This window comes from Pyrgilauda ruficollis, unplaced genomic scaffold (assembly GCF_017590135.1).
Source record: "Pyrgilauda ruficollis isolate IOZ18807 unplaced genomic scaffold, ASM1759013v1 scaffold17, whole genome shotgun sequence".
NCBI lineage: Eukaryota > Metazoa > Chordata > Aves > Passeriformes > Passeridae > Pyrgilauda > Pyrgilauda ruficollis.
This window is the reverse complement of record NW_024515875.1, coordinates 10,774,586-10,800,265: the sequence shown is the minus strand read 5'-3', so window position 1 is coordinate 10,800,265 and position 25,680 is coordinate 10,774,586. Positions and strand designations below refer to the sequence as shown.

General features: G+C 39.8%; 1 protein-coding gene across 1 annotated transcript in view; it reads left to right on the top strand.

The window, feature by feature from the left end:
* Positions 1-21,509, top strand: part of KPNA1 (karyopherin subunit alpha 1) — a 51,350-nt gene extending 29,841 nt beyond the window's left edge. Inside the window, exons 10-14 of the mRNA XM_041463795.1 lie at positions 982-1,060; positions 3,641-3,766; positions 16,499-16,626; positions 17,386-17,564; positions 18,506-21,509. Of these exons, the coding sequence (XP_041319729.1) occupies positions 982-1,060; positions 3,641-3,766; positions 16,499-16,626; positions 17,386-17,564; positions 18,506-18,693 (700 nt within the window). The 3' untranslated portion in view covers positions 18,694-21,509. The remainder of the gene's footprint in view (positions 1-981; positions 1,061-3,640; positions 3,767-16,498; positions 16,627-17,385; positions 17,565-18,505) is intronic.
* Positions 21,510-25,680: the final 4,171 nt, after the last annotated feature.

The following is a 25,680-nucleotide window of genomic DNA, read 5'->3' as shown; positions in this document are numbered from 1 at the left end:
ATTTTGCTGTTTCTTAAGAGATTTTTTTTCCTGCATCTAAAAGCTACATTTTTGTAAAATCCATAATGCATATTGGAGTTTTCCTTGTGTCATTGAAGTCCATATTATAGTTACGTAACAAGGAAATTACCTAAAGGATATCAAAGATAAAACTATAAGAAATAGTTCAATTTACTGTAGTTGATAGTACCAGGGACTTGAAATATAAATAATTTCCTCAACCCGTAGTGTAGAAGAGTAGATGAGCATTTTGGTCAGTAAAGTGTAGCTGTGAGAGTTGGGGTCACTGAGACTGTTCAGAGCCATTCCTTCAGATCCAAGGTCAGGACATGGACCATTCAATGGCCTAAGAAAAAGGAATAATGGTTTTCAGAGATGTAAATAAAAAGACATTTCAGTGATGTAAATAAAAAGACAATTAAGACCTTTACCATTAGAGCAAATGTATTGCTGGATTAATGAATGGAATGTATTACCTCTAAGTAGCTTTTTATAAAGAAGTTTTGATTTGAGAAAAACATTTCTCACTTCACCTTTCCTATTCCAGTTCTGATTTAACAATGATGATGAAGGGATGAATATGATGATAGAACATGACAAATAGCTTTAGATGGGTTAAACACACAACTTCTATCCCTGTTCTTCTGTCTCATTCTTGGCCTTTGTGCATGCTACATTAAGTGTATTTTATAGTTAATGATAATTACTTTTTCCTCCCAAGGATGGTTGGAAGTACTCTGAAGTGCTTTTATTCTTCTAATGTTTTATTTTTATGCTGCTGAATGACATCTAAAGGTCTAAATATTTAGAAACCCTAGAGAGGTTTGCCATTAGTTTAAAATCAGTTTGTTTATTTAGATAGTGAAAGTCAGATTTATCAGGGAAGTTTTCCCCTAGCTGGTAGATGTTCCTTCCTTGAGAATGTGAAGCTGGGGATGCTTTGGGAAGGTTAATACTTGCATTTTTCTTTGTCAATTTTAGGCACAATGACTACAAAGTTGTATCTCCTGCCTTACGAGCTGTGGGAAACATTGTTACAGGAGATGATATCCAGACCCAGGTATGGATGAACTTTCTCTTGTGTTGCACTGCAGTTCATCTTTCGGTTAATTGTGGTAACCTGTTCACAAGCACCTCCTCTTGTTCCTTTTGAAGTTTGAAAATGAAGGTTGATGACACTAATTGCTTCAAAGTGTGGTGGTTTTCCATTTTTCTGTTCAGTCCTGAACTGGTGATGGTTCTTAGGTAGCTGTGTCTGGGACTTTTGGACACCTGTGCAGTACCCCTCAAGGGTGGGATGTTTTTGGTGTATTTAAAGCAAATCTGTCTCTTAAGCTGAATTTTGTGCTGAGTGATGTACGCTGGTAGTGCCGTCAAAGGCCTGTCACATTTAGTGCTGTTGCCAGTCTGTGATGAATCTGTCATATATGTGATGAAAATATGTCATATTTATGATGGAAAACTATGGTTGGTGCCCCATGTGAGGAGATGCGAATCTTGACTCCATGTTTCAGAAGGCTGATTTATTATGATATATATTATATTAAAAATTATATACTAAAACTATACTAAAAGAATAGAGAGAAAAGATTCATCAGAAGGCTAGAAAGAGCAGGAAAAGAATGAATAACAAAAGCTTGTGACTCTCAGAGAGTCTGAGCCAGCTGACTGTGATTGGCCATTAATTCGAAACAACCAACATACACCAATCACAGCTGCACCTGTTGTGTTCCACAGCAGCAGGTAGTTATTGTTTACATTTCTTTCCTGAGGCTCCTCAGGAGAAAAATCATGGCAAAAGGATTTTTCAGAAGATATCATGACTACAGAAAACAAGTGTCCGGTCATATTTTGGGTGGTGTGTGGCTGTGTCTGGACACATTTTTGGAGAAACATAGGTAGGAGGCAGTGACTCCCACCACTGTATTGGAATTAAACTGGAAGGCAGGAAACCTGGTGCTTCAGAGGCACTAGGTTGTCGCTGGGATGCTTCTGTAGTTCTGTGACTCTGAGACCAGAGTTAGAGATGGGTTAGCAGCACTAGGGCAGTGTTTCGGTGTCTTATTCCTAGGAGGAAGATAACATGATTTTTTGATTGTTACAATGTATTTTGTGTAGCTGAATTGCAGAGGCATTGTTGTATTCTTCTCAGTGGCAGTTTTTTCACAGATCAGTCATAAAGAATGATTGAGGTGGGATTTCATAATTTCATTAAAGATAAAACCACAAGGGATCACTAATTCACATGCAATACAGGTTATTAAATACTGCACAAATCTTAGATTTTAATTAAAAATTTAAACATTTTTATTGTGCATGATTTTTTCTGAGGAGCATACCATGGGCATTCCTAAAATTCTAGAGAACTATATAGGTAGGATAGTATGATAGTCCTGCCCATAGACTGTGCTGTATGCTAAAAAGTGATAAAGGATGCATGTAAAAATCACTAATTAGAAGGAAGAGCCCAGCATTGAGAGCTGATACATTTCGGGATGTGAATGCAGCATACAGGTTTTTCAAGAACTTCTCTGTAAAACCTTGGGGCACAAACTTGCTTTTACTTTTTCTTTCATTTTCAGCTATTAACAATTGGCTTGAACAAGGCTAAAACCATGAAGTATGCATGAAAAAAAAAAAAATTGTCCCAGCAGACACCTGAAAAAAATACTGAATCATAATCTTTGCTATTTTGATCTTAGTGGGGAGTATAAAGATTTTAAGACTATGGGGTGTTGCAAGCAAGGGAGTTAGGTCCTCAGATTCCATGATCAGAAGTCATGACCATGATTCAGCTTGACTGGAGTATTTCTCATAAAATTCTGTACCACACTGTACTTTCCAAGGTGCTGCTTTTGCCACACGAGGCAAAACTGCTGTGCTTCTTGGTGTACTCTCCCAATTTTTGGCTTCATTGTTAGAAGTTAGAATTGAATTTTTTTTATAAAAAGACTGTTAATTTTTCAGTTTTTGGATCTTGTTATGCCCTTTTAGCAAATCAAAAAGTCCTTCACTATCGCACATGATATAATGAAGAGTGCTGTCTTGTAACATTGAAGTTCCAGGGCATTTTCTGTTGTATTTCTGTCATTTAGAAAAAGGAAATTTTGTTGCAGTTTTTCTGCACTGTAAAATTGCAGGGTTTTTGCAATTTTTTCAATAAGAATTGTCCGTTTATAATGTTACTGTATGCAACACTGGTCACACTCTGCACCACAGTGCCAGCAGATGTGGAAACAGAAGTAGTTGGTGCTTACAATTGTACAAAAATACAGTAAAATACCATAATTTTTGTTTGGTCATAATGTGCTTAGTATCTTCTTGTTTTCATATCACACTGAAGTCATTATGAAGCTGTAATCTCTTACCTGAAAAACTTGGTAGTTTTTCTCTTTAGTTTTCCTGCAAACATTTATTTCTTAATTCTTGCTGTGGGTTTTCTTTTTTTTGGATGATTTTTTTTTTTGATGCATATATTTAGTTTTTAAAAAAAAAAAAAAAAAAAACAAAAAACCAAAACCTCTGTGATCATCTAATGGAGTATGCTTTTTATATTTTCAAGACATTGTACTCCTTGTTCCTGTGGTTCTTTATCCTAAATTTCTTCTGTGGTGTGTTTTGTTTTTCCTGTTGTATTCAGGTAATTCTGAATTGTTCAGCTCTGCAGAGTTTGCTGCACTTGCTAAGCAGCCCAAAAGAATCTATCAAAAAGGAAGCATGCTGGACAATATCTAATATAACAGCTGGAAACAAAGCCCAGATCCAGGTAAGCTTTTCAGCTATGATCAGTAATCTTTGTCCTGCAGACTAGAAGAAACACAGGTGATTTTTTTGTGTATAAAGTGCATTTTTGTGTGTATGCACTCTCACAGATGTATAATTACATATAAGAAGTACAGTACTGTGTGTAATTAGTATATTTCAATGGCCCAGTCATCTCCAAATTAAAATAACTTAATTTTCTAATCCTCTACACACTATAAGGGGGCAGACAGTCATGGCAGAAAATGCCAAAACCTGGCTAAGCTCAAGAAAATTGTCTTAAATAATTTGCTTTGTGCTTTTGACAGTCGCTAAGATACAGAAATTCTCAAGTATGGAAAAAATAGGCTACAAACTTTGAGAATCAAATAATTTCACATATTTCTTGGTTTCACCATCAGACACAGACATACATTTGAAAGTACTTTTTATTTCTGTTTTATATATTTTTCTTATAATTCCTTTTATAAGTTCCATAAATGGGCCTTATAATGCCCCATTGTGGGCATGTGTGCTTAGCCAAATCTAAGTCTACTATTTATAAAACGGAACAGTAATGGAGGCTGTCTAACATGTTGTCCTGGGATTTGCCCTTTCTGATTACACTAAATGTTGTAATCCCTTCATATTAAGTGGTAGCACACAGAAGCAAATGAGTCCTGTTCTCTTATGTCAGTCATTACAATTAGGCTCCAAAAGATCAAGTCGTTGTTCTGAGTCTGGACTGAGAAGAATTCCTAGGACTTGTCTCCAGGTGGTATAAATGAGAGATGGAATATTTTTTCCTCAGAGAAAAGGCTTTGGCTAGATGAAGAAGAAGCAGCTCAATATATTTTGTTTTCCCTGAATATCAGGTTTTGTTCAATAACAGCTCTACTAGGGAATTTTTTGCTTATCTTTCAGAGATGTGGTTTGGCCTGATGGGATGTCAGGTGTTCCCCAAAGCTGCTCTGTGACTCTTCTTGTCAACTGTTCAGGGGAGAGAAAATACAAGGGAAGTTTCATGAGTTGAGGTTAAGGACGGGGAGAGATCTCTCACTGATTACTGTCATAGGCAAATCCAGACTCAACTTGAGAAATTAATAGAATTTATTACCAATCAAAATCAGAGTGGATAATGAGAAGTAAAACTAATCTTGAAAGCACCATTCCCCCACCTCTCCCTCCTTTCTGGACTTAACTTTATCCTGATTCTTTTCCTTCTCTCCTTGGCAGTGCAGAATACAATCAGTTCATCACAGGTTGTTTCTGCTGCTGCTTCCTCCTCAGGGAGGGAAGTCCTTTGCCTGCTGCAGCATGGGGTTCCTCCGAGGAGAGACAGTCCTTCAGAAACTGGCTACTCCAGCATGGGTTCCCTCTGGGGTCACCAGTCCCACCTGCAAACCTGCTCCAGAGTGGGCTTCTCTCTCCAAGGGGCCACAAGTCCTACCAGGACTCTGCTCCAGTGTGGACTTCCCAGGGGTCAGAGACTCCATCAGGCATCCACCTGCTCTGGGCTGCAGGTGGATCTCTGCTCCCCCATGGACCTCCATGGGCTGCAGGAGGGTATCCTGCCCCACCATGGGCTGCACCAGGGGGCTGCAGGGGAATCTGTGCTCTGGCACCTGGAGCACCTCCTGCCCTTCCTTCTGCACCGACCTTGGTGTCTGCAGGGCTGATTCTCTCACATATCCTCACTCCTCTCTCTGGCTGCAATTAATTTTGCCCAATAATTTTTTCCCCTTCTTAAATGAGTTGTCACAGAGCTGCTGTTACCATCTCTGGTGGGCTCAGCCTTGGCCAGTTGCAGGTCCATCTTGGAGCCAGCTGGCATTAGCTCTGTCAGGCAGAGCTGCTTCTGGCAGCTTCTCTCAGAAGCTGGTCCTGTAGCTCCCCCCACTGCTGCCAAAACCTTGTCATGCAAACCCAATACAAAGAACGTTGCCTTGTTCCTTCTCTTTTGCAAAAGTGTTGGAAAAAGAGATTGTAGTCAATGATAAAATCATGAAGGCTTGGTTTGGAAGGTACCTTAAAGGTCATCTAGTTTCAGCCCCTCTGCCATGGGCAGGTATGCCATTCACTAGATCAAGTTGCCCATGACCCATCTAACGTGGCCCTGAAACCAGGCTTTATCTGATAAATGCAAGTGTTTCTATCAAGGCAGATAAATAACAGTCTCATGTAAATCAAATTTAGTTCTGAGGTTTTGTTTTTCAATTCTTTTTTCCCTCACTGGATACATAAAGTATTTTCAGAGATTGCAGAGGGTGCATGAAAGTCTGGCTGGAAACATTTGTTCTTTTAGGAGTGGCAATAAATGTCAGAAATATTAGACTCTCAAAATATTTATCTTACACATTAGTAACCTGGAAGAAAAAATGTTTACACAGAAAGTGAACCAAACCTCTTAATACATTGACAAAAGTAGCCAAGATGTACTTGTTGCCTCTGTTTTCCTTGGAAGGCAGCCTGATTGCTGCTTTTACAATGATGACTCTGGATTACTCATTCTGTATGATCAGAATTAGCATGAAGTGGTTAACCTTCTACACCTATGAGGTGGAGTTACTTCTCTTTTTGCAGAAAATTTGCACCAGACTATGAAAAGGCTGCATATTTTTCCTGAGGAATAAGTGTATTGTACCCTTTGCAGGTGACGCTTGGAATCTTTTCAGTTTACACTTCCCTTACAAAGAACATTCAGCTGCTGAAGGAACAAGCATAAAGCTTTAATGCCTTCAGTGAGAGCTTCATCTCAGAAGGCATAGGAAATAAAATTAATACCTTTGTGAAAGATACTTCAGTCTTTGCTAAGATACCTGAAATTCCTGAAAATGAGAGCCAGTGATTATCTAACATTCAGAGATCCTTATGTTAGGAAATAAGTAGGCAAAACCCAAAAACTTAGGTGGAAAGCTCTGTAGGTCCTTCTTGTTTGATGTAAAGATGTGACTAAGATGGAAGTGGGATTGTGAGGAAAGGAACCCCCTACAGTGGTATTTGCTCTGGCTTTCTCAGTCAGGATTTTGTTTTTACCACTGGAGGTCATGTTTTTTGTCAGATACAGAGAATGATATCTAACCTTGGCAGAGCTCCAAGAATTTTGATTCTGCTTTTATTGTGGTTTGTGTGTTAATCTGTGGATTAGCTGAATTTCTAACAAAAAGTGCTGTGTAAAATCAGCAACTGTACCACTGTTTTTTTTCTCACATCAGCAATTGTAATTGCTGTGCAAGTAGCAATGCCCAGAAGGTAGTTACTGCTGCTTGTACCAAGGTAAAAATGTTTTTGCCTTTGTATTTCTTGTGTTTCTTCTTCTTCTTTCTTTGCTCTTTATCTCTTCAACACCCACCTTTGAAATACAATATTTTATCTCTAGAAGGGCATGTACCAAGGTAAAAATGTTTTTGCCTTTGTATTTCTTGTGTTTCTTCTTCTTTCTTTGCTTTTTAACTCTTCAACACCCACCTTTGAAAAACAATATTTTATCTCTAGAAGGGCAATTCTGCTTTTTCTGGAAAGTCTAATAATATCTTCTGAGGAACAGTACATCAAATATATTGTCTTAAGTTTGTGTTTTTTCTCAACTCTATTGGAGGGTTGCTTCAGGGTGTGTAATTGTATAGGGATGTTCCAAACTTAAGAAGAGCTTTAAAAAGCCAGATACCTATACAAGTCATTCCATAAAGACATATCAGAAGTGACAATGGAAAGTAGTTTGTTGTTAGAGCATTTGTTCAAAGCTTTGGAATCTCTATTTTTCGTATTCTTCATCTACTGAAGATACAGTTATGAAGAGTCCTAGAGGTAACTCGAATTCTAGTGCACCAGAAGCTATTTCAATAGTGTGATCACTTCTGTAACTTCTTTGTAAGTATTCACTGTACCACATTGTCCTGTTTTCAAGTGAAGGAGGAGATGCCTGTCCTTGTTTGCACACTGCTCTTGCACCTGGTATTCACTACTCAGGCACAAGTGAGGCTTTAGCTGAAGAGTCCTATCTGTATCCCTGGTAATCCTTGGTCTTCTAAACTGTTATCACGTCTTTATTTGAAAGTGAGTGAGGATAAAATAACCTCTCCTTTGTTAAATCAGAATTTGCCTAATCTACCTGAACAAAATCGTTAGCCTATGCATGTGTGTGTTTAGCAGTTTTTAACTGTTTTGGGGTATTTTATCATAGATCAACTGCCTTTCTATTGAGAACAGATTAGAATTGCATGGTGACATGAAAAGGTGAGGTCAGAAGGGAGAGGGAAATTAATGCTATGAGCCATTATATTGCATCCTAATTTCTAGCAGTGACTCTTTTAAAAGTGCAAAAAAAGCCCTTTAACTGTCCATAGAAGAATACTTGTGATTATGTGCTTAGAAGCTCTCTTTCTCAGGAGTCTTGTATCAAGAAGAAAGCAGTGTCAAATCACCAGAATGCATGTGGATTTAAAAGAATCCAGCTTAAAAGCAGCTGCCTTAGGATATGTCACAGACAAGGTTGGGAAGCGTGTTGGTGCATTATGCAAGTCCAGGGAAAAAGAATGTAAGAAGCATCTTCTCAAAGGTGAAAGCTGCATTTCATTTAAGAGTCCCTCGGGCCCCATTCAGAGTAATTGATCTGCCTTCAAACTCCAAGCACACACTTGCTTGGTAGTGAAAAAATGACTGCCCTAAGTGCATACCCTATACTGACAGTTACAAAAATTAAATTAAAAGCCAGTGTTTCTGATTGTGAGTGGTATATAACTATCCTGGTAATGATGGCATGCTGCAAGTTGTGACCACCATGAGGCCTTGATTTTTGGAACTGCAGAAAATGGCTCATTAGAGAAAGCTGTGAAGTAAAGCACAGTGGAGAATGCTAACAACATGCTTGATTGAAGAGCTCAAAGTCGGTGTTTCTTGGAAGTAAAATTGGCAATTGCAGGTGTGATTGCAATGATTGCCTTGTGTTGAAAGGAAAGTACCATCACAGATGAAACAAGTTCCAGAAAGACCCTTGATTCTTTAGTTTCTAGTCTCAACCTAGAGAATTTGGTGTGAGATACAAGGTGTGATGAAGCCTCTTTTCAGCTCCAGAGCTGATAAATCTGAATTTCTTAGAAAATGCCTTTGAGGTATTACTTCAGACAACTCCTATTTAATGACAAAATCATTGTAAACATTTGAGCTGAAAAGCATTTAAAAATAAGGATTTCTGAAGTTTAAAAATGCTGTTTGATAAAATGTTTCTTGAAGATGGTCATATGCTAAAATGGAGAATAAAAGTGTAGTCTGTTTTTAATTGCTGTGATGATAAAAGATAATTCCCATCTGGGATGAATACTTGATTTAAATAAGTTCATGGGTGAACCTGTTTCATCTGTGAGTTGAGGTAGGTTTTTTTTTTTTTTCTTTCTCTACATGAATTTCACATTGTGATGAATTCAAACATTGCTTCTTGAGAACTGGTCTTCCTTACTTAAGGAATTCTAAGATACTAGATGCAGCTCTAAATTAAATTATTTATTCTGCTTTCTTCCCAGTCCCTCTAAATTACTCAATAGTTGCTATGAGAGGTCATAAACTGGAGCAGATCTGTTCTGCACTCTGTGATGTTTATTGGATTTTGAACATGCACAATCTTTAGCCAGAAATCAGACACAAATGTTTTTAGCACACAGTAATTTTTTTCACATCTGCCTGGCATAGTAACCCACATTTTTGCAAGTTACCAGTGATCTAACTAGTGGATTGTTGCTTCAGAACAGTTGGGATGTTAAAATTCTGTGGAGCTTCGGGTAGTGCTCAAGCCATAATCTAGCAATCCCTTCTGCACACCACGAAGACATCAAAATATTTTGATGAATCTAATAGGTATTTTACCTAACCAGCATTAACAGACAGAACTATATTTAGTGTTGTCTGAGATTGCATTGGGTTGCATTCCCTCCATCCACCCACTGTAAAGTATAGAAATATAAAGGCAGAGGGAAGGACTTTTATATTCATCCCCACTTTCATACTGCCTACAATTCTGTTTGGTAGCACACTCCAAAGGCTTTCACTGCCGTTTCTAAAAGATAAAGGCAGCAGCCTATCACTATTAGATTTGCACTATAACACAAAAAGTAAACTCTTTCTAGCATTAAGGCAATGTAAATTAACATGCATGAAATGTGTGAAAGTGCGTGCTGAACTTTCTTTGGTGGCTCTTACTAAAGCTCAGGAGGTTTGGGGTTTTTTCCCCACCAAAGGTGGAAGTGAAAGCCTTTCAGAGTGTGTTATCAACAGTGCCTAGGCAACAGAAAAGTGTGGTGGAATGCAGCAGTCTTTCCCCTCTTTATTTCTGTGCTTTCAAGGTTTGGGGTGGATGTGTATATCCTGATGCAGTCGTGATTGTCACTAAGTATAGTTTTTGTTTGTTAATTTCCTAGTTTGTATACAGCTTTGCTGTACTTCAGTGGATAGCTTCCCCAGTCAGGGAGAAGGGGAACTACATCTTCCTGGGAGTCAGAAGGAGAACTGCACAACTGAAGCTTAATCCTGACTGTCGACCCTTCTGAAGGGTATGAAAGGCTGTCACATACCTCAGAACATGTTCTGTGTCTTAACTTCGCAACCCGTTGAAAAGCTATGGAGGGCAGTACATCAGACACAATCTTCCATGTCTGACAGTGAAGACATCATAGGAGTTCTCTGCTCTTGACAGGTTAAGAAACTTCTCACTTCTTTTCTAACATACCTTAAATTCTCACAAGAACATCTGGAAATCTGGGTATGGATAGGCATGGTAGCCACAGGATCTGTGCCATATTTTTCCTCCTCTAGAGTCTCTTAACCTTGCAGAAAAGTGAAGTGGGCAAATGTAGCAAATGATATATTGCGTGTCACTTTTAAAAACTCTGGAATGAAATGCATTTTTACAAAATGTGGTGAAAGTTACAAGCTCAGATTTTTCAGAGGCTCTTCTCCAAAAGGACCACTGGGGACCACTCCAAAAGCGGTGCTGGAGACATGGAAAAGAAGTTACATGATTCACACAGAGCTGTGGTTTATACAGGCATCAAGTTATCTTAAATATAAAGTGTGTTTAGTTTCTCATAGTTTGCATAAGTAACCTAAGAATCTTAACAAGTATATTCATTAAGAGCAAAATACGGCATTGCTGACAAGGTCATATTAGTTTGCAGACTAGTGAAAGCCAAAGATTAATCTCTTTCAGGTTTGACTTTGTGTTTAAGTACAAAATGTGCTTTCAGGCTTCTGCATACCTTATACCGCATTGAGGGCAGCAGAGCTAGAATACCTTTACTTTAAGAAAGGTATTCTTAACCTTTAACCCCTTAAATGGGGTTCTTTATTCTGTCTGAAAACCACAGCAGTCAGTGGTGTGTTACTGTCTTTTGGGAGGCTGGTTGGTCTGTTTGGTTTTTTCTTCCTTTGTTTTGGTTTTTTTTTAGGATTGACTTATCCTAAAAGCAGGAGAGAGCTCAACAAGATGCTGCTCATTATACTGTAGGTTCTTCCTGATGGCAATAACAGTCTTGTGTAAACTGGCTAGAAGTTTGCTTCACACACAGTTTGGAGGATAGGTTTAGGTGTCTGTGTCAACAACATAAAGGTTCATTAGAACTGAGATCTGAAGTGCTTCCTCTCTGGGAGGGCAGTGTTCTTTGTACCCATGCCATAGTGTGAAGTAGTTTCAGCTTACAAATATTTGCTAAGTGATTTATGAAGCAGTTGTAAATTGAATGAATAAACAAGGTAACTGGAAAAGAAGTCAGAGAGAAGCTTCTTTGAACTAAAATTTCCAGACATGAGGGGAAGATCATAGCAGTAGGGCTCTACTGGCAGCTGCCAATTATAGGGTGACTGTAATTTTGATTTGTTAAAGGTAATGTGAGAGGTTGCAGGAGCAGGTAAAAAAAATCACAGTCTAAGACTTGTTTGCTTTCACATTTATGTGGTGAATGATATGTAGACATGTGGTGCCAGCACGTGCACACTAAATATGTGTGTGTGTTTGCATATCACAAATGATTTAGGTGTGGGAACCCAAAGGGGGAGAAGCAGATTCTCACAGGGCTCAAAATATGAATTTAAAATACTATGGCTGAAGACCTCCCTAACAATGACTGCAACATATTTAGATTAAACATCCATGCTGGTGTAATGAAAAATTCATTAATGTAATCTAGCTTCACTCTTTAAGAATCCAATACTGTGAAGTGAAAAAACTTATTAAAATAAGACAGGTATAGTGTTTCCAAGAGACAGGCAACCGTCCTAGAGGACTACACCACTGGGATACCACGTATTAAAAAAACCACCCCAAACCAAAACAACATACACACCCCAAACTAAACATAGAAAAGTTGACACTTTAGAAGTGAGGGTCAGGTTTGATGTAGTACTGAGCATTAGAAATTAAGTTTGAAAGTTCGTGTTTCAATTAAAATTCAATTTCAGTTAAAATTCAGTTTCAGTTAAAATTCAATTTTGGTTTTCCAAAAGACTTGTAATTACAACTCCAGATGGGGTTCAGTTCCAACAAATACTACTAGATGCAGCTGGGCAAAAACTTCAGTGTTAGTTTCTTGTATTAAAGGATGGACTTTGGATTGCCTGCTGTCCAAAAAAGAGATTTCTAGTGCATTTTGTAGATAGCACATCCGTGCCTAGTAGTGGCAGCCTAAAACCTTTTTATTTCTTTCATGTTTTTAAAATTCTTGTTGAACTGAAATCCTCAACTCTGTTCCTTGTGTTGGAAAACTATACTTATCTTGAGCATTTTCTATGCACTACATTTCTGTAGTCTTAAACACACTTCCATATCAGGCACACACATTATGGGAATGCTATAAAAAAGTAAAGTAATTTGAATTAAGCCAATCTAAGTCATTAGAAATTTTAAGTGCTGCATCCTGCCACAGTTCTTTAGGCTTTGCTCTGCCTGACGCTTGCTTTTCTTAAAAAAACCAAGAAACCAAACAACAACAAAAAAAACCCTCACTAAATCAAATTCTCAAAAAAACCAAGAAACCAAACAACAACAACAACAAAAAAACCCCTCACTAAATCAAATTCTGTTTTAGCATTTACTGTTTTATCACTTAAAAGATAATTAATTAATAAAAGAAGTTTACCTGAAAAGGAAACGTGACCTGTTTCCACAGTAACTGTTGTTCCCACATAAAATATCATAGAGATGGAAATCCTTAGGCATTCTAGTGTGCTTTCAAGAGTAACTGCTGTGGGCAGGCTACAAGTCATAGGGTGTAAATATAGATGATGCCTGGCAATTACTCTGTATTGATACTTTATTGTTTCCTCCCTTGCTGACCTTAACTAGACTTTTAAAATCCAGTGGAGATACTAAGGTTAAAGCAGACCATTTTCTCACCTAGTTAATGTGGGTTTTTTTCGTAAACTTGAGCTCTGAGAATTTCAGCTGTTTGAGAGGGTGCTAGTGGAAAAACGTTGTGGTGTTACAGAGGGAGAGTTGAGAACCTTTCACTAACACTCAAGCTAAGGTGAGATGGCAACACTTATGTTGCCTGTCAGGCAGTAGAAAACATAAAAGCGTACTGACTGGTAATCATGTCTCTTGAGTCAGTCTGTTTGAGAGAAGTGCCTTATGAGAGGCTGTGATTCATTGTGGTGCTTTACCTTGTTCTTCTTGGGTAGAGATAGCCAATTTCCATGTAGAGCAGAAACGAAGCAAGGTCCCCATAGCCTGTTATGCAATAGAAAGAGAAGTAAGAGCACTAAGCCAAGAGATGTGAGATCTGGATTCAGTTCTTTCTGAGAAGGTTCAAGTGTGTATTTCTCCACTCCCAAGAAGAGTAATTTTACCCACTGAGCTGAAGCATCTAAACACTGAAGCAAAGAGTTCAAAGTTGACTGAGTGAAGAAAAACAGTAACAATCTTTTGTATTTCTCCCACTTAATTGCTGTCCTGTTGCTAGGTCCCTTTATTCTGATTGTCTTACTGTTTTACAAATTTTAAGTTGAAACATTTTAAGGTAACTTTTTTTTTTTGGCAGTAAGAAGACTCAAGTGTTAGTCACTGCCTGTCGGATAAGGTGTGCCGATGTAGTTGCACACTATCATGTAACATACTCAGATTTTAGTATTTGTTATAGAAGTTGGTTTTGAGAAGATGCTTTCTAAGGAAATGAATCTCCTGTAAAAGGATTGTTTTGGGGAGAGGATTTAAGAAGTGATAATGAGATTTTTTGACTTGTTTTTTGCCACAATAGTAAAATCCTAATGCCCTCAAATATCCCTATCCTAGGTCCATATCAAGATCTTTCAGTAGGCAGTGTTTGACATCCTGAAACACATTGTTCTTCTTAGGGCTTCTGCCGCAACAACACCCTATAGAATTCTCTGGACTCACATAAAGGAAAGTATAGACTGACAAGTCCCCTTTCTCCTCTCCATCTAATGAGAACTGAAGTTCACTGGTGAAAACATTTATGTTCTCACTCTCTAGGTGCATGGTCACAGTTATGTCAAGTACCAGTATTGCTTCTCTGCTCAGCTGCTGTCCATGGCTGCATCAGGAGCTCTTTTAACTCCCCATGCTTGGTTTCTACTCACTGACTGGTTCAGCTTGATTCTCACTGGCAAACAGATAAACACGTTTGTCTTGGGCTTGCAGACCCACTGAATATCAGCACAAACTCTCTGTCCATACCTGGATCCTGAACCTCCCAGTTGCTGCCCAGTCAGTTTGCCATCAATCTAAGTACTCTGTGATCTTCCATCCCCACCACTGCTTTTGGGGATAACATAAATTCCCCCACCACACCTAGCAGGTGCCCAGACAAATGGGTTCTGTAACCTGCAGCCCCTTTGCAGCTGAGATGCTGGGATGTTCATTAGACTTTGCTCCAGTCCCTCTAGTGGCTGGCATCCAGGCACATGGGCCCTATAGTCTGTGATCCTGCCCCAGTGGTTGATGCTGAGACCTTCACCTGCTCCAGTTGCAGGTGACCCTTTCTTCCAAGACTTGACACCATTTGCTGACCCCAAATTCATGTTTTATGGGACCTGATTTCATGGCCTGTTTTGCTGCTGAGACACCCCCACCCACTGTAGCTGCTTGCCCCACAGACACAAAGGGTTCTCCTGAGATCTGGTCCAATCCCTGGCCCAAAGTGAGTTGTGCTCTGTTGCTAGCGCCTAATCTTTACAGTGCTCAGGTGGCGCAGAGAGTGGTTATGTGGTAAAATAGTTGGGAAAAGATTTGTTATTAAGTTTTGCGCAGTTGCACTTGTCCCTGTCATCAGCTGCAAAGTCCAGGCTGGCTCTCTGCCTGTAGTTTCTTAATGACCTATTGATTAGTGACTGGAACCTTTTCTTCTTTGTGATTGTTTCCTTATCCCTTGTCTATCGGGTTTGTGTCACTGTGTGTTTTATTTATTACTTCCCTCTTATTTGTATCTGCCTTTGAGCTGGAAAGGTCCTTGATCTGATAACCTTAATGAAGCAGATGCTCTCATGTTCCAAATACCCTACAGTGATAATTTCACAAATTAATTGGGGTTTTTTGCAGTAAAATATGTGAGGGGGTAAAATGCATCTATTTTTAAGAGATTTCCTTTTATCTTTTTCAATTTTTTTAAATAGCTGGCTCCTGTTTATGACCTATCACTTTCAGTAGTCATGTTCTAAAATTTCAGTTAAGGATACTTTTTGAAATATTCTTGGCAATGTACAAATGTAGTACAACACGGCATGGTGGAAGTAATAGGTTCCTTGAGGACCCCAGATTACTGTATCAGAAGTGTGGATTCTTTGGCAAAGGAGATGATGTTCATGTGCTTGTTGGTACAACTGAGAGGCTGTATGGATTTACAAAGCAGAGGTAGTGTGATGCCCAGACACACAGGAAGGATAAAAGAAATATCAAACAATTGTTTTATTTTTACCAGGTTAGCCATTTACTTTATGAATTGACTGTAGCTTTTTCCTGTATGTAATATATTTTCTTCCTCAGAGCTCTGTGCAAAGGATCTTTTTGGCTTTCTTTGGATTTCCCTTTGTTAGTTCTGTGATGATTTATACTTGTAAAGTGGTAGATTGAAAAAGTAATCCTGAGATCTTGCTTGTTTGAATGAGCCTTATCAAAGTGTTTGAAATCCTTGTCATAGGTGTGTAACAAAACTGATTTAATTTTGGTCTTATAGCAAAAGGCTGTTTTTAGAAGGAGTTACCAGAAACTTAAAGTTGCTGCCCAAATGCTCATTTGGCTTCTATCACTTTGTTGAGCTAAGCAGAGAACCCTACTGCCAAAGCACCATCAGTGCTTTGTCTTTTCATCAGGTGATTGCTTGTTTTGAGCAGTTCTTACATGAACAACTTTGCTCTCTTGTCTCGCCCACTGGAAATGTATTATGGCACACAGGCCTATGAAGTTTAGGGGATCTTAATGACTTAATGGTTTACTGACTTTATAGCTGAGAGGTTTACTACCTGGAAAAATAAGGGAAGTATTGCATTCTTGTGCTGTCAGGGTATGATTAAGTAACTCATTAGATATGGCAGTCACTTGAGTCTGAATGTGTTTTGAATTCATTTAGAGTAAGAACAGACCACAGCAACAACTAAAGTTTTGAGTGTAAAGCTGAAAACTGATTTATCAGTTTCGGTGTTTGATAAAGTGACATTTCATGGTTTAATGTGTTATGCTGGGCAGGACATGAACTAACTCAGGACAAAGAAATTATTTCTAATTTTTATTTTGACCCTGCCGTGTCATTTGTTTTTGCAGACAGTCATAGACGCCCATATCTTCCCAGCTCTTATAAATATTTTGCAAACGGCTGAGTTTCGGACAAGGAAGGAAGCTGCTTGGGCAATCACAAATGCGACATCAGGAGGCTCTGCTGAACAGATCAAGTACGAAATGGTTTAAAGCTTTCCATGCAATAGACTGAGTTAGTGTTTGTGCAAGAAAACAAACTATCAGCCTAGAAACTGAAAAAGCTTTCACTGTGCTTTCAGTGCTGAATCCAGAGAGACCATGTCCTTGTTATGAATGAGTCTTTCATTCCTTCAGGGAGAAATCATAAAAGTATTTCAGCTGTAATACTTATTTACATAATTGAACCATTTGTCTTATACAGAAAAAACTAAATGCAGCTTTTAAACTAACTTCTGAGGGGTGTAGAGTATAACAGAGCGCAGTAACAGTCTGGAGAGGAATAGCTCAGCCCCTTGGACAATGGCATCATGTGCATTGTTTCTTCTGTTTAGCTTATACCAGTACATTATGCTTATATGCGGTTTTGTATTAAAAAAAAGACTTCACAAGCATGTTAAATTAATATAATTGCTCTTTATAGAAAATATTTATAAGTTACCATTATAGAAATATGATTTACAAAAATAGAAATATGGTACAAAAAATAAAGTATTATTTCATAGCTATATGATATGGAGAGAGTGAGACAGAGAAAGGATTTTAAAGTTATTTTCATTATTTCAGCAGAATTGACTAGATAGAAATGGATGTATTTAATTTCTCTAATTTTTCCAGTCAAGTTAATACTTTATCTGATTGTTTTGATTTGTTTGACCTTCATACTATGTGCTTAAATGGCTACGCCAATTACCATTTTGCAGAAAATTTACTGGGTTCCATATGATATTTTTCAGGTATTTAGTAGAACTGGGATGCATCAAACCACTCTGTGACCTCCTTACAGTAATGGACTCCAAGATTGTGCAAGTAGCTCTGAATGGGCTGGAGAACATCCTGAGGCTTGGAGAGCAGGAATCCAAACGCAGTGGCAGTGGCATTAATCCTTACTGCGCTCTTATTGAAGAAGCGTACGGTATGAGCAAAACACCTGGGGAAATCAGGGCATACTGAAATGGTCACAAACTCATTGGGGTCTCAGCAGGCCCACTTCTGTTAGTTTCCTTATCACTATTACTGAAAATAGCCTGTTCTTTGATAAGTCTCCAGAGTACTCCATCTTCTACATGATCTTTGTGTGTAGATTGGAGACAGAATGTGGAGATCTTATTTTCTTGATTCATACAAAGTAAAATGTGTTAACAAGAAAACCACTACAATTCCCAGCAATAGACATTTACTAGAATGGCTAACATTTGGATTTCATTATAGCATCATTCCTTGCTGTATTACTTTTCTGTGTGTCTGACTTCAAGGCTTGAGTTTGCCCATGTGCTTTAATGCCTGCCCAAAAACTGGTTGCCTGGGTTTAACTGCATTGTACACATATATATTATACAGGTTAGGAAATGGAGTCTCCACCCTTGGAAGTTTGGAATACTTGTCCAGACACATCAGATCTTATCTGGTGTTGGTTAGTACTGCTGGGATGGGCTGCAGGTTGGACTAGATGATTATCAGAAGTCTGTTTCAGCTTACATGTAGGTGATTCTGTAGTCACAGTCTTCATAAAGAAAGCACTGTGAACATGTTTTTGGGAAACACGGTCCTAAAAGTCTCTTCAGAAAAAGTCTTTGAGTTTGAGGCCTTGTTCTTTACTCATTCAAGCTTGTTGATTTAATTTTTAAGTGAAAGGGTAAAGGCAGAGAGAAGGTACGAAACACATGTCACAGTTACGGCGATCTCTGTAGTTCAAACTGGCTTTCCTTGGTTCTGGAGAGTACAAGTTGGATGCAGGTCTCCATAGAGGAGCCTGTTCTTTCTGAAGGTGGGAGAGAATGATGGAACAGACTGAAAATTATTGTGGTCATATCCTTTGACTAAGCTGTCACTTTCATGTACTGCTTTTCTCTGCAGGCCTGGACAAGATTGAATTCCTGCAGAGCCATGAGAATCAAGAGATTTATCAGAAGGCCTTTGATCTGATTGAGCACTACTTTGGAACAGAGGATGAAGACAGCAGCATTGCCCCACAAGTGGATATCAACCAGCAACAATACATCTTCCAGCAGTGTGAGGCTCCCATGGAAGGCTTCCAGCTTTGAGGTGCCCCTGTGCTGTGTGCTCCTCTACCTAGCCAATCCTGTTGTCGAGCCACAAGCCACCCGTGGAGTGATTCTCTCAATGTTTTCCATAACCCTGTTTGCGCTCATTCGCTTGCCTTGTGCACATGCTCTTACATACGTCTGGAAAACTTTTGGCTCTCCGTGGCAGGATGCCCCCTCCTTGGCAAGGGGTCACCAGAATCACCCTTCTCCTCTAGATTCTGAATCTCTCCACTGTCATCTTTGTGGAGTTGAGGCACCTTTCTATACTTTGAGATATTCCTTGTTCCTATTACAGGAAAGTAATCCCTCCTCCACTTGGCCCCCCCACTCCTGGCATCCAAGAGAAGGCTGCCTTTCTCTTGTGTTTGCTGCAGAGTGTGCCTGCAGTCCAGGGAGACATTCAGCCTTTCTGAGAACGTAGCTGAATTCATCCCTCATGTTCTCCCCTGGATGCCTCTTTGGATGGCTGCGAGAGATGCGTTAAACCTTCACACGCGTTCTGTCTACCTTGCTGTATGTGCCAGCTGGGGTTATTGGCATGAGGAACATGTTACAAACAATGGAGTAAGTTCTCTGTCCCCTGCAACAACAGGCTGCAATGGACATGTTTTGTGGTTCTTAGGAATACTGAACACATCTGGCCCCATCCCGTCTCAACACTGAGCTCCCAAGTTGGATTGCAGACCACTGTGGAGATTTATATACCTTTTCAGTTTGTCCTCTCCATCCACAAAAAAAGAACCTGTGAACAGGTCACTCTTAACACCTCCCCAGAAATGACTTTCCAAAACAGCTTCTAGAATGGAGAAACTGCCCCCACTTCTGCTTTCCAGCACAGTATGATCCAGCTGGGCCTTCCTTAAAGATCAAGCCCTTTCTGGCTCCATGCTCCAGAGTCTGGTCCCTGGTATTCTAGTTATGGCTGAAAAGTTCCTGTCTGCCTCTTTACATTTTTACACAGCGTGACTTGAACAGATTTGTCTTCTGAAAAGTTAACTTCTGAATACAGAATTCTTAATTTGTAAAACTTGGCACAAGGAGCGTTAGATCTCCGTTTCATTTTCACGAGACAAGAGCTTCCTCTCCAGCTCACCTGATGGAATATAGTCCTCCTGGTCAAGGCCCTTATTTAACTAAAATGACACTACATTCACAGGGTAGTACTATTACATCTGGATCCACCTGGCCTTCTCATTTCACTTTTCCCTTTTGCTGTTGATGAGACTTCAGGTGAATTAGCATGGAACTCATGGTTCCTCCAGGTGACATCTGTAAGGCATCGTTGACTGCATGGCAGCTGCTGCGTGCAGCTGGAGACTGCCCTTCTGCTAGCAGCATGTTCTTGGCTCTGCAACCTGCTTGGATCACAGACCTCTGATGCAAAGGCCAGCCACTCCTCACTGAGTTCAGCTGACATGGCACCAAACTTCACACAGCAGGGAAGATGCTGCCTGATTGAAAGTGGCAGTTCCATTTCAGAGAATGCAATGGGTTCCCTAGGCCATCCGCTCCCCCCTGCATCGGGCTATGTTCTTTCAAGCCATTTTGGATGCTTGGAACACACATTTGTCCAGTGTAAACATTTCAAAATCGCCACTGGCAACTGCAGCGTCATGTACCTGTGGTAAATGTTTGTGGCAGAACTGTCTTCAAGATCCTCATGACTCCTCTCAGTGATAGCCACTGCAAAAGCAAAACCAGCCCATTGGATACAGAGTTATAAAAACACAAGTCACTTGTCATACTGCTGAAAGAAGCTAGGCAAAGGCCTGAACATCAGCTCTGTGTGACCATTATTTAAATAAAGTCTTCTGTCTCTGCTTCAGGATGGAGACTCTGACCTGTGTGGCCACTGCAGAAGCCACCTGCTGCCTCCCTAGCTAAGCCAGTTGGCCTCCACTTTCCCTCTCCCAGTTATTTTCTCTAGTGCTGCTTTGTGCTGAAGGAACATTTAGTTTACTGCACTTGATCTGTAAATGGACTTCAATTCTTTGTAATTTTAGGGGGTTAAATTTGGTGGTTAATTTAAAAAAGCAAAAAAACCCCTCAATGTTGCCTTTACATCACATATAAATAACTGTGTTTCTCTTTTCTTGAAGGGTGATAGAAGCACTGATTAGTAGCAAAATCTTGTTTTAGCTTTTGGATTTTTTTGTGCTGGATTTTTTTACGTGTAAATTTCCAATAACATGTCATTTCTATAAGATTTGTTTAAAACCATGTACCTCTTATTGGATGGTATAAAAATGCTACATATTTTGTAAACAAATCTGAGCAAAGTGTGTGTGCATATATTCTGTATATTCATATATGTATATTCTGTGTATATATACACTAGCGTGTATATATACATATATACACACACACATATATATACACACACGCATAAAGTGTGTGTATATATATACATACCTATATATCTATATATATAAGTGTTTCCTCTTCCAGGCTAGTGAAAACAATGTGGTGCATTGGCGTTTCCCTCCCTGCCCCCAAGAAAGTAATGACAATTGCCTCTAAATGAGTGAATTAAAAAAAGAGTCCATTTAAGCTGACTGGTGTGCCTTCCTGTGTAAGGAGCCTGGCCAGTATTTGTTACTTTTGCCGTGGATATGTGAATTCAGAGCAGATAAGTATAAATCTTTAAATTTGGTATGTTTGTTTGAAGTGACAGGCCTGGTTGATGCAGGTGATATTGTTGTCCTAAATACTTAGACTGTGTAAGGCATTTGACTGGTACTACATAATATTTTGAGTGAAAACCACACCAATACAAGAATCAACATGGCACACATTAAATGGATTAAAATGTGGCTAACTCATAGGTCTCAATGTAATTTTAAATGGTGCTTAATTGAGTGTATTTCCATCAGGATCTTCCAGCAACCAGTTCTTGGCGTTGCTTTACTTAGCCTTATTAATAGGTTGAAAAGAAACAAAATCTACTTCTAACAAAGGCTGCACATTAAATGGGTACAGAAGGGAGATCAGACTTGTGAATTATAAAAGGAAAAGCTCACTGATACAGACTGACCAGAATTACTTGGTAAACCAAGGGCATCTAAACTACTTGCATTTTAACAGAGCCAAACGTGTAGTGTAACCCATCTAATAAGTAACATTCAGGCCACAGATGAAGGACTCTGTTCTGGAGGAAAAGTGCCAGTGAAAGTAGGAGGATCATTATATCATATTGCTTGAACACTGCTTCCTAACACAGCTCTGTTGGCTGTTTCCCCTCCTAGAAGCATTGAAAACAATATTCTCTGCTCTCCTGAAGGATGTGCTCAGATAGGGACCATCTCAGAGAATGCCTCTAGCTGCCACTTTTGTGAAGGCCATGCTGTGTTTTGAATGATCTGTTGTTGTTTTGTGTCTAAGTAAGAGGCAGCATGGTCTCATGTAGAGGGTAGGTGAGGGAGTTGTGGGAGTTCTTGTGTTCTTCTCTTAGCTCTGTCAGGCAGCATGTAATGCTAGAAAAGTGTCTCATGTTTTCTTCAGAATTGAAATACACACATTGGTTTCTGTCTGCTTGTGGAGATCTGATCTAAGCGTCTTCCAAAAGACCCACAGGGTGGTAATGAGAATTTATTGCATTTTTTTTTGAAACATCAGGAATGAGGTGGAAGCACTGCACTGAGATTTTAACAATGTCTGTTTTAAACTGGGTGTTAGAGAAAGGAAGATGCAGGACTGCCTGGAATTGCTATCTAGCAGTCCAGCACACAGATCTGTAATGCCATTAAGGTTGTGGTTTTGTTTGGGCAGCAAACAGGACCCGTCATTCTTTCTGTTGGTAAAGTTCCAGTGGAACATGGCAGGCAAGGTCAGTGTCTGGGATTCAGGAGGGTACAAAGGATGATGGAGCAGGTTACTGAAAGCTCAGTAACTAAGCCAGGGCCAGCACTTGGGGCTCCTGGGAAGGTATCACAATCATTTGAGGGAACTGCTGCCTGGAGACTTCAGCCTGTTCAGCCTGTTCCTAAATTCCTGTTTGTTCCTTGATGCCAACCAAACACAGGTGGTTGAAGACCCTTTGTCTAATGTTAGAAGAAGGGAGGAAGGCAATGACCCTGGACCTACATGTTCTTGGATCTGCTTTTTTTTTTTTACTGTCAGCACCCAAGGCTATTGAAGAACAAGATTGCAACACATGGTCCTAGAAGTGACAGTGCTCCTGGCAGTACACTTCTGTGCTTCTCTGGGGACTTCCAGAACAGCTGTCTTATCTCTGTGCACTTTGATCTCTGTGTCGGCTTAAAGTAAATCCCCATCTCTTCCAGTATGACTTTTTTTTTGCTTCTTGGAAATTGGCACAACACACCATTGGTACGCTCCCATGCCCGTTTTAGACTTGAAGGTGTTCAGGTGCCTGAGTCTTAATAGAAAAGTAAGCAAGACCCCTTTGTGTACTGCTATGGCTGTGTCCTGCTGTGGCTCCTGCATGTTCCATTGAGGCAGTGTTGGAGTTGTCAGGTGATTGCTGCATTAGGAAGCTTCAGTTGCCTCTGGACCAGGTATAGCAATAGGATTGATAAACTGGATTGTTCTGGATAAATGGGAATGGTGTTACAGACCAAGCCAAAGGGGAGAAAGAAAATGAGGTACCATTTCAGGCTTAGTATGTTCCTTCCATCGTGCATTGTTGAAAGGCTTTGGGCTGAAGCTGTGAGCTCTCAGTGATCTGAGGGGTGTTAAGTTCTCCCATAAGCTGGACTGGCTGCTTTGGCCAGAAACGTGTGCCGGTTTTGTAACCACCGTTCCTGTTTAGAAGTGCTTCTTGGAAGCCATCGTACCAGGAAAGAGGTGGTTCCTTTCACTGCCTCACTGAGAAAGATTTACATCATTTTATAGTACCCAACTACTTACAAAGAGAACAGTACAGTGGTTGGGAGCAAGCTGGAGACCACACAAAGCCAATTGTCTTGGGCTTTGGTTTGAGACTTGAGCCTGTGCAGAAGCTGAAAGAAAACACAAAGTTGGGCAGTGATACAGAGTCTTTGTGCCATATTTTGAAATGGTGGAGATACCAGGCTGACAGAAGGATATGTGGAGCTTTTGTCAAACCACTGGACCAGACTTCTGTTTTTGAGTAAATGGCATAAAACTTATAGAAATTTGTAAAATGAAACAATGGTTAGTGTTGCTGCTCTGAAGTGTTGCTTTTGAAGTGGTGTTTTGCATATTTTTATTTGAAGTACTTTACCAGCTGGATGAGTCCAAATAGTTTAATTTCCAAAACTAGGAGAGGTAGCTGCCAATTCTGTTCACAGAGTGCACTCAGAGGTGTGTTGAAAGGGTGATATTTTTGAGATGCGCAGTTTTAAGCTTTGCCATCACCAAACATAAATCACAAGTTTCTCTCCACAGAAACCTGAAATGCACGTTCCCTTTTTTGGTGTCATTTAGTACATGCATGACCACAGGCATGTAATTGGGCAGGATTTTGTTTTGGTTCCCACCTGTGTGCCTGCTGGTGTGGCAAAGAACCAGAATTGTCATGGAAAATCTATTCACATACCTGCAGTGAAATGAAATATGGCTTGCATTCAGTGCTAATTAAGTGGACAAATCTGTGCAATCCTGCTCTGCTTGATTGACAGTGTACTTATGATTATTTCCATCCAGAGAATCTGATGACAGATCATTGTATCACCTGAAGGTTGTGACTTCTGTGATGGAATTGACTACACAGCTTTTCTGATAGGTTACATCTCACTGTGGTGCTCAGAAATGCAATTCATAGATGGAACTGCAGCAGCTAGTGAAGATTTACCCTGCATTTTTGTAGGGCTTTTAATTATTCAGCAATACTTCTAATTTTTAGAGGTACAACAAAAATAATCTCCCTCTCACTCTGAGAAAGCTCACAAACTAATTTTGTTAAGCTGATATGTCTCTTTTGGTTTTGGAGTCCCCAGGGCCAGTCAGCAGGGCAGTGCTGGGCAGTAACATTCTGAGCAGTCCTGACACTTCCAATCTACATTTCCTTCCAGATGAAGTGAAAGGAGGAAGGAAAATACTTCCCTTGGTTACTGTGGGCTTTTCAGCAAGAATAGTGCGTGACTGGGCTCAATGCCAGAAATAGCACTCTTGAGGCAGGTGATCTCTAGGTGGGCCTAGTATGATGAAACCATAGACAACAATTTAAAAGAGCAAAAGAGCAAAATACATATAAATCTAAGTGAGATTAATAAAGAAAGAGCTTAGTAGCAGAGAGCAAGAATGCTTGATTGACTTTCTCATATTCATGTGCCTCTAAAATAAATCTGACAGTACAGGTTGAATCAGTTGCTCAGTATTCCTCAAAATAGTCATCTCTGTTCCCTCAGCTTGGATGTTTTCTCATCTCACTGCCAGCTCTGCTGGGACCGCTGTTAGGCGTCAGCTGCAACACCATGGTTCTCTGGAATGCTATTTCACTCTTCATCTCCTTCCTCATTTTCTTGAAGGCAAACAGTTCTTCACAGGAAGTTATCCCTCACTTAACAAATGTAAACAGATTAACAGGACCTAGACCAGGGAATTAGGCTTTCTGATACCTTAGGATCATTTTGCTGATGTTAATGCAGGTCAGCCAATAACTTTTGGCTCAAGGGCTCCCTTAAGAATTGTTCTGTCTTGCACAGAGGAACATGTGGATTATTTGAAGTAGCCAGTACCAATACAGAAAAAATACAGTTCCATTCTTGCTGAGGAAACCTGAAATAGTCAGTGACAGTGGATGGCTGGCTAGTGAAGGTATTTTGTTTGTACAAGTGGAAACCAAATGGACCCTTCTTTTGTGTTACAGTTACCTTCCTGTCAGTGGTAAGTAAGAGCGTAAGACTTCATGCAGGGGATTGGTACCAAGAATGCAGGTACAGGTCCTGCAGTACTTTAAAAGATGCTCTGGTGCACAGCACATGGGAAACAATTACATTACTTATCCACTGTGCTCATGTGTCCTGTCCCACTAACCGTGAAGAAAAGAGTTTGGAAGAA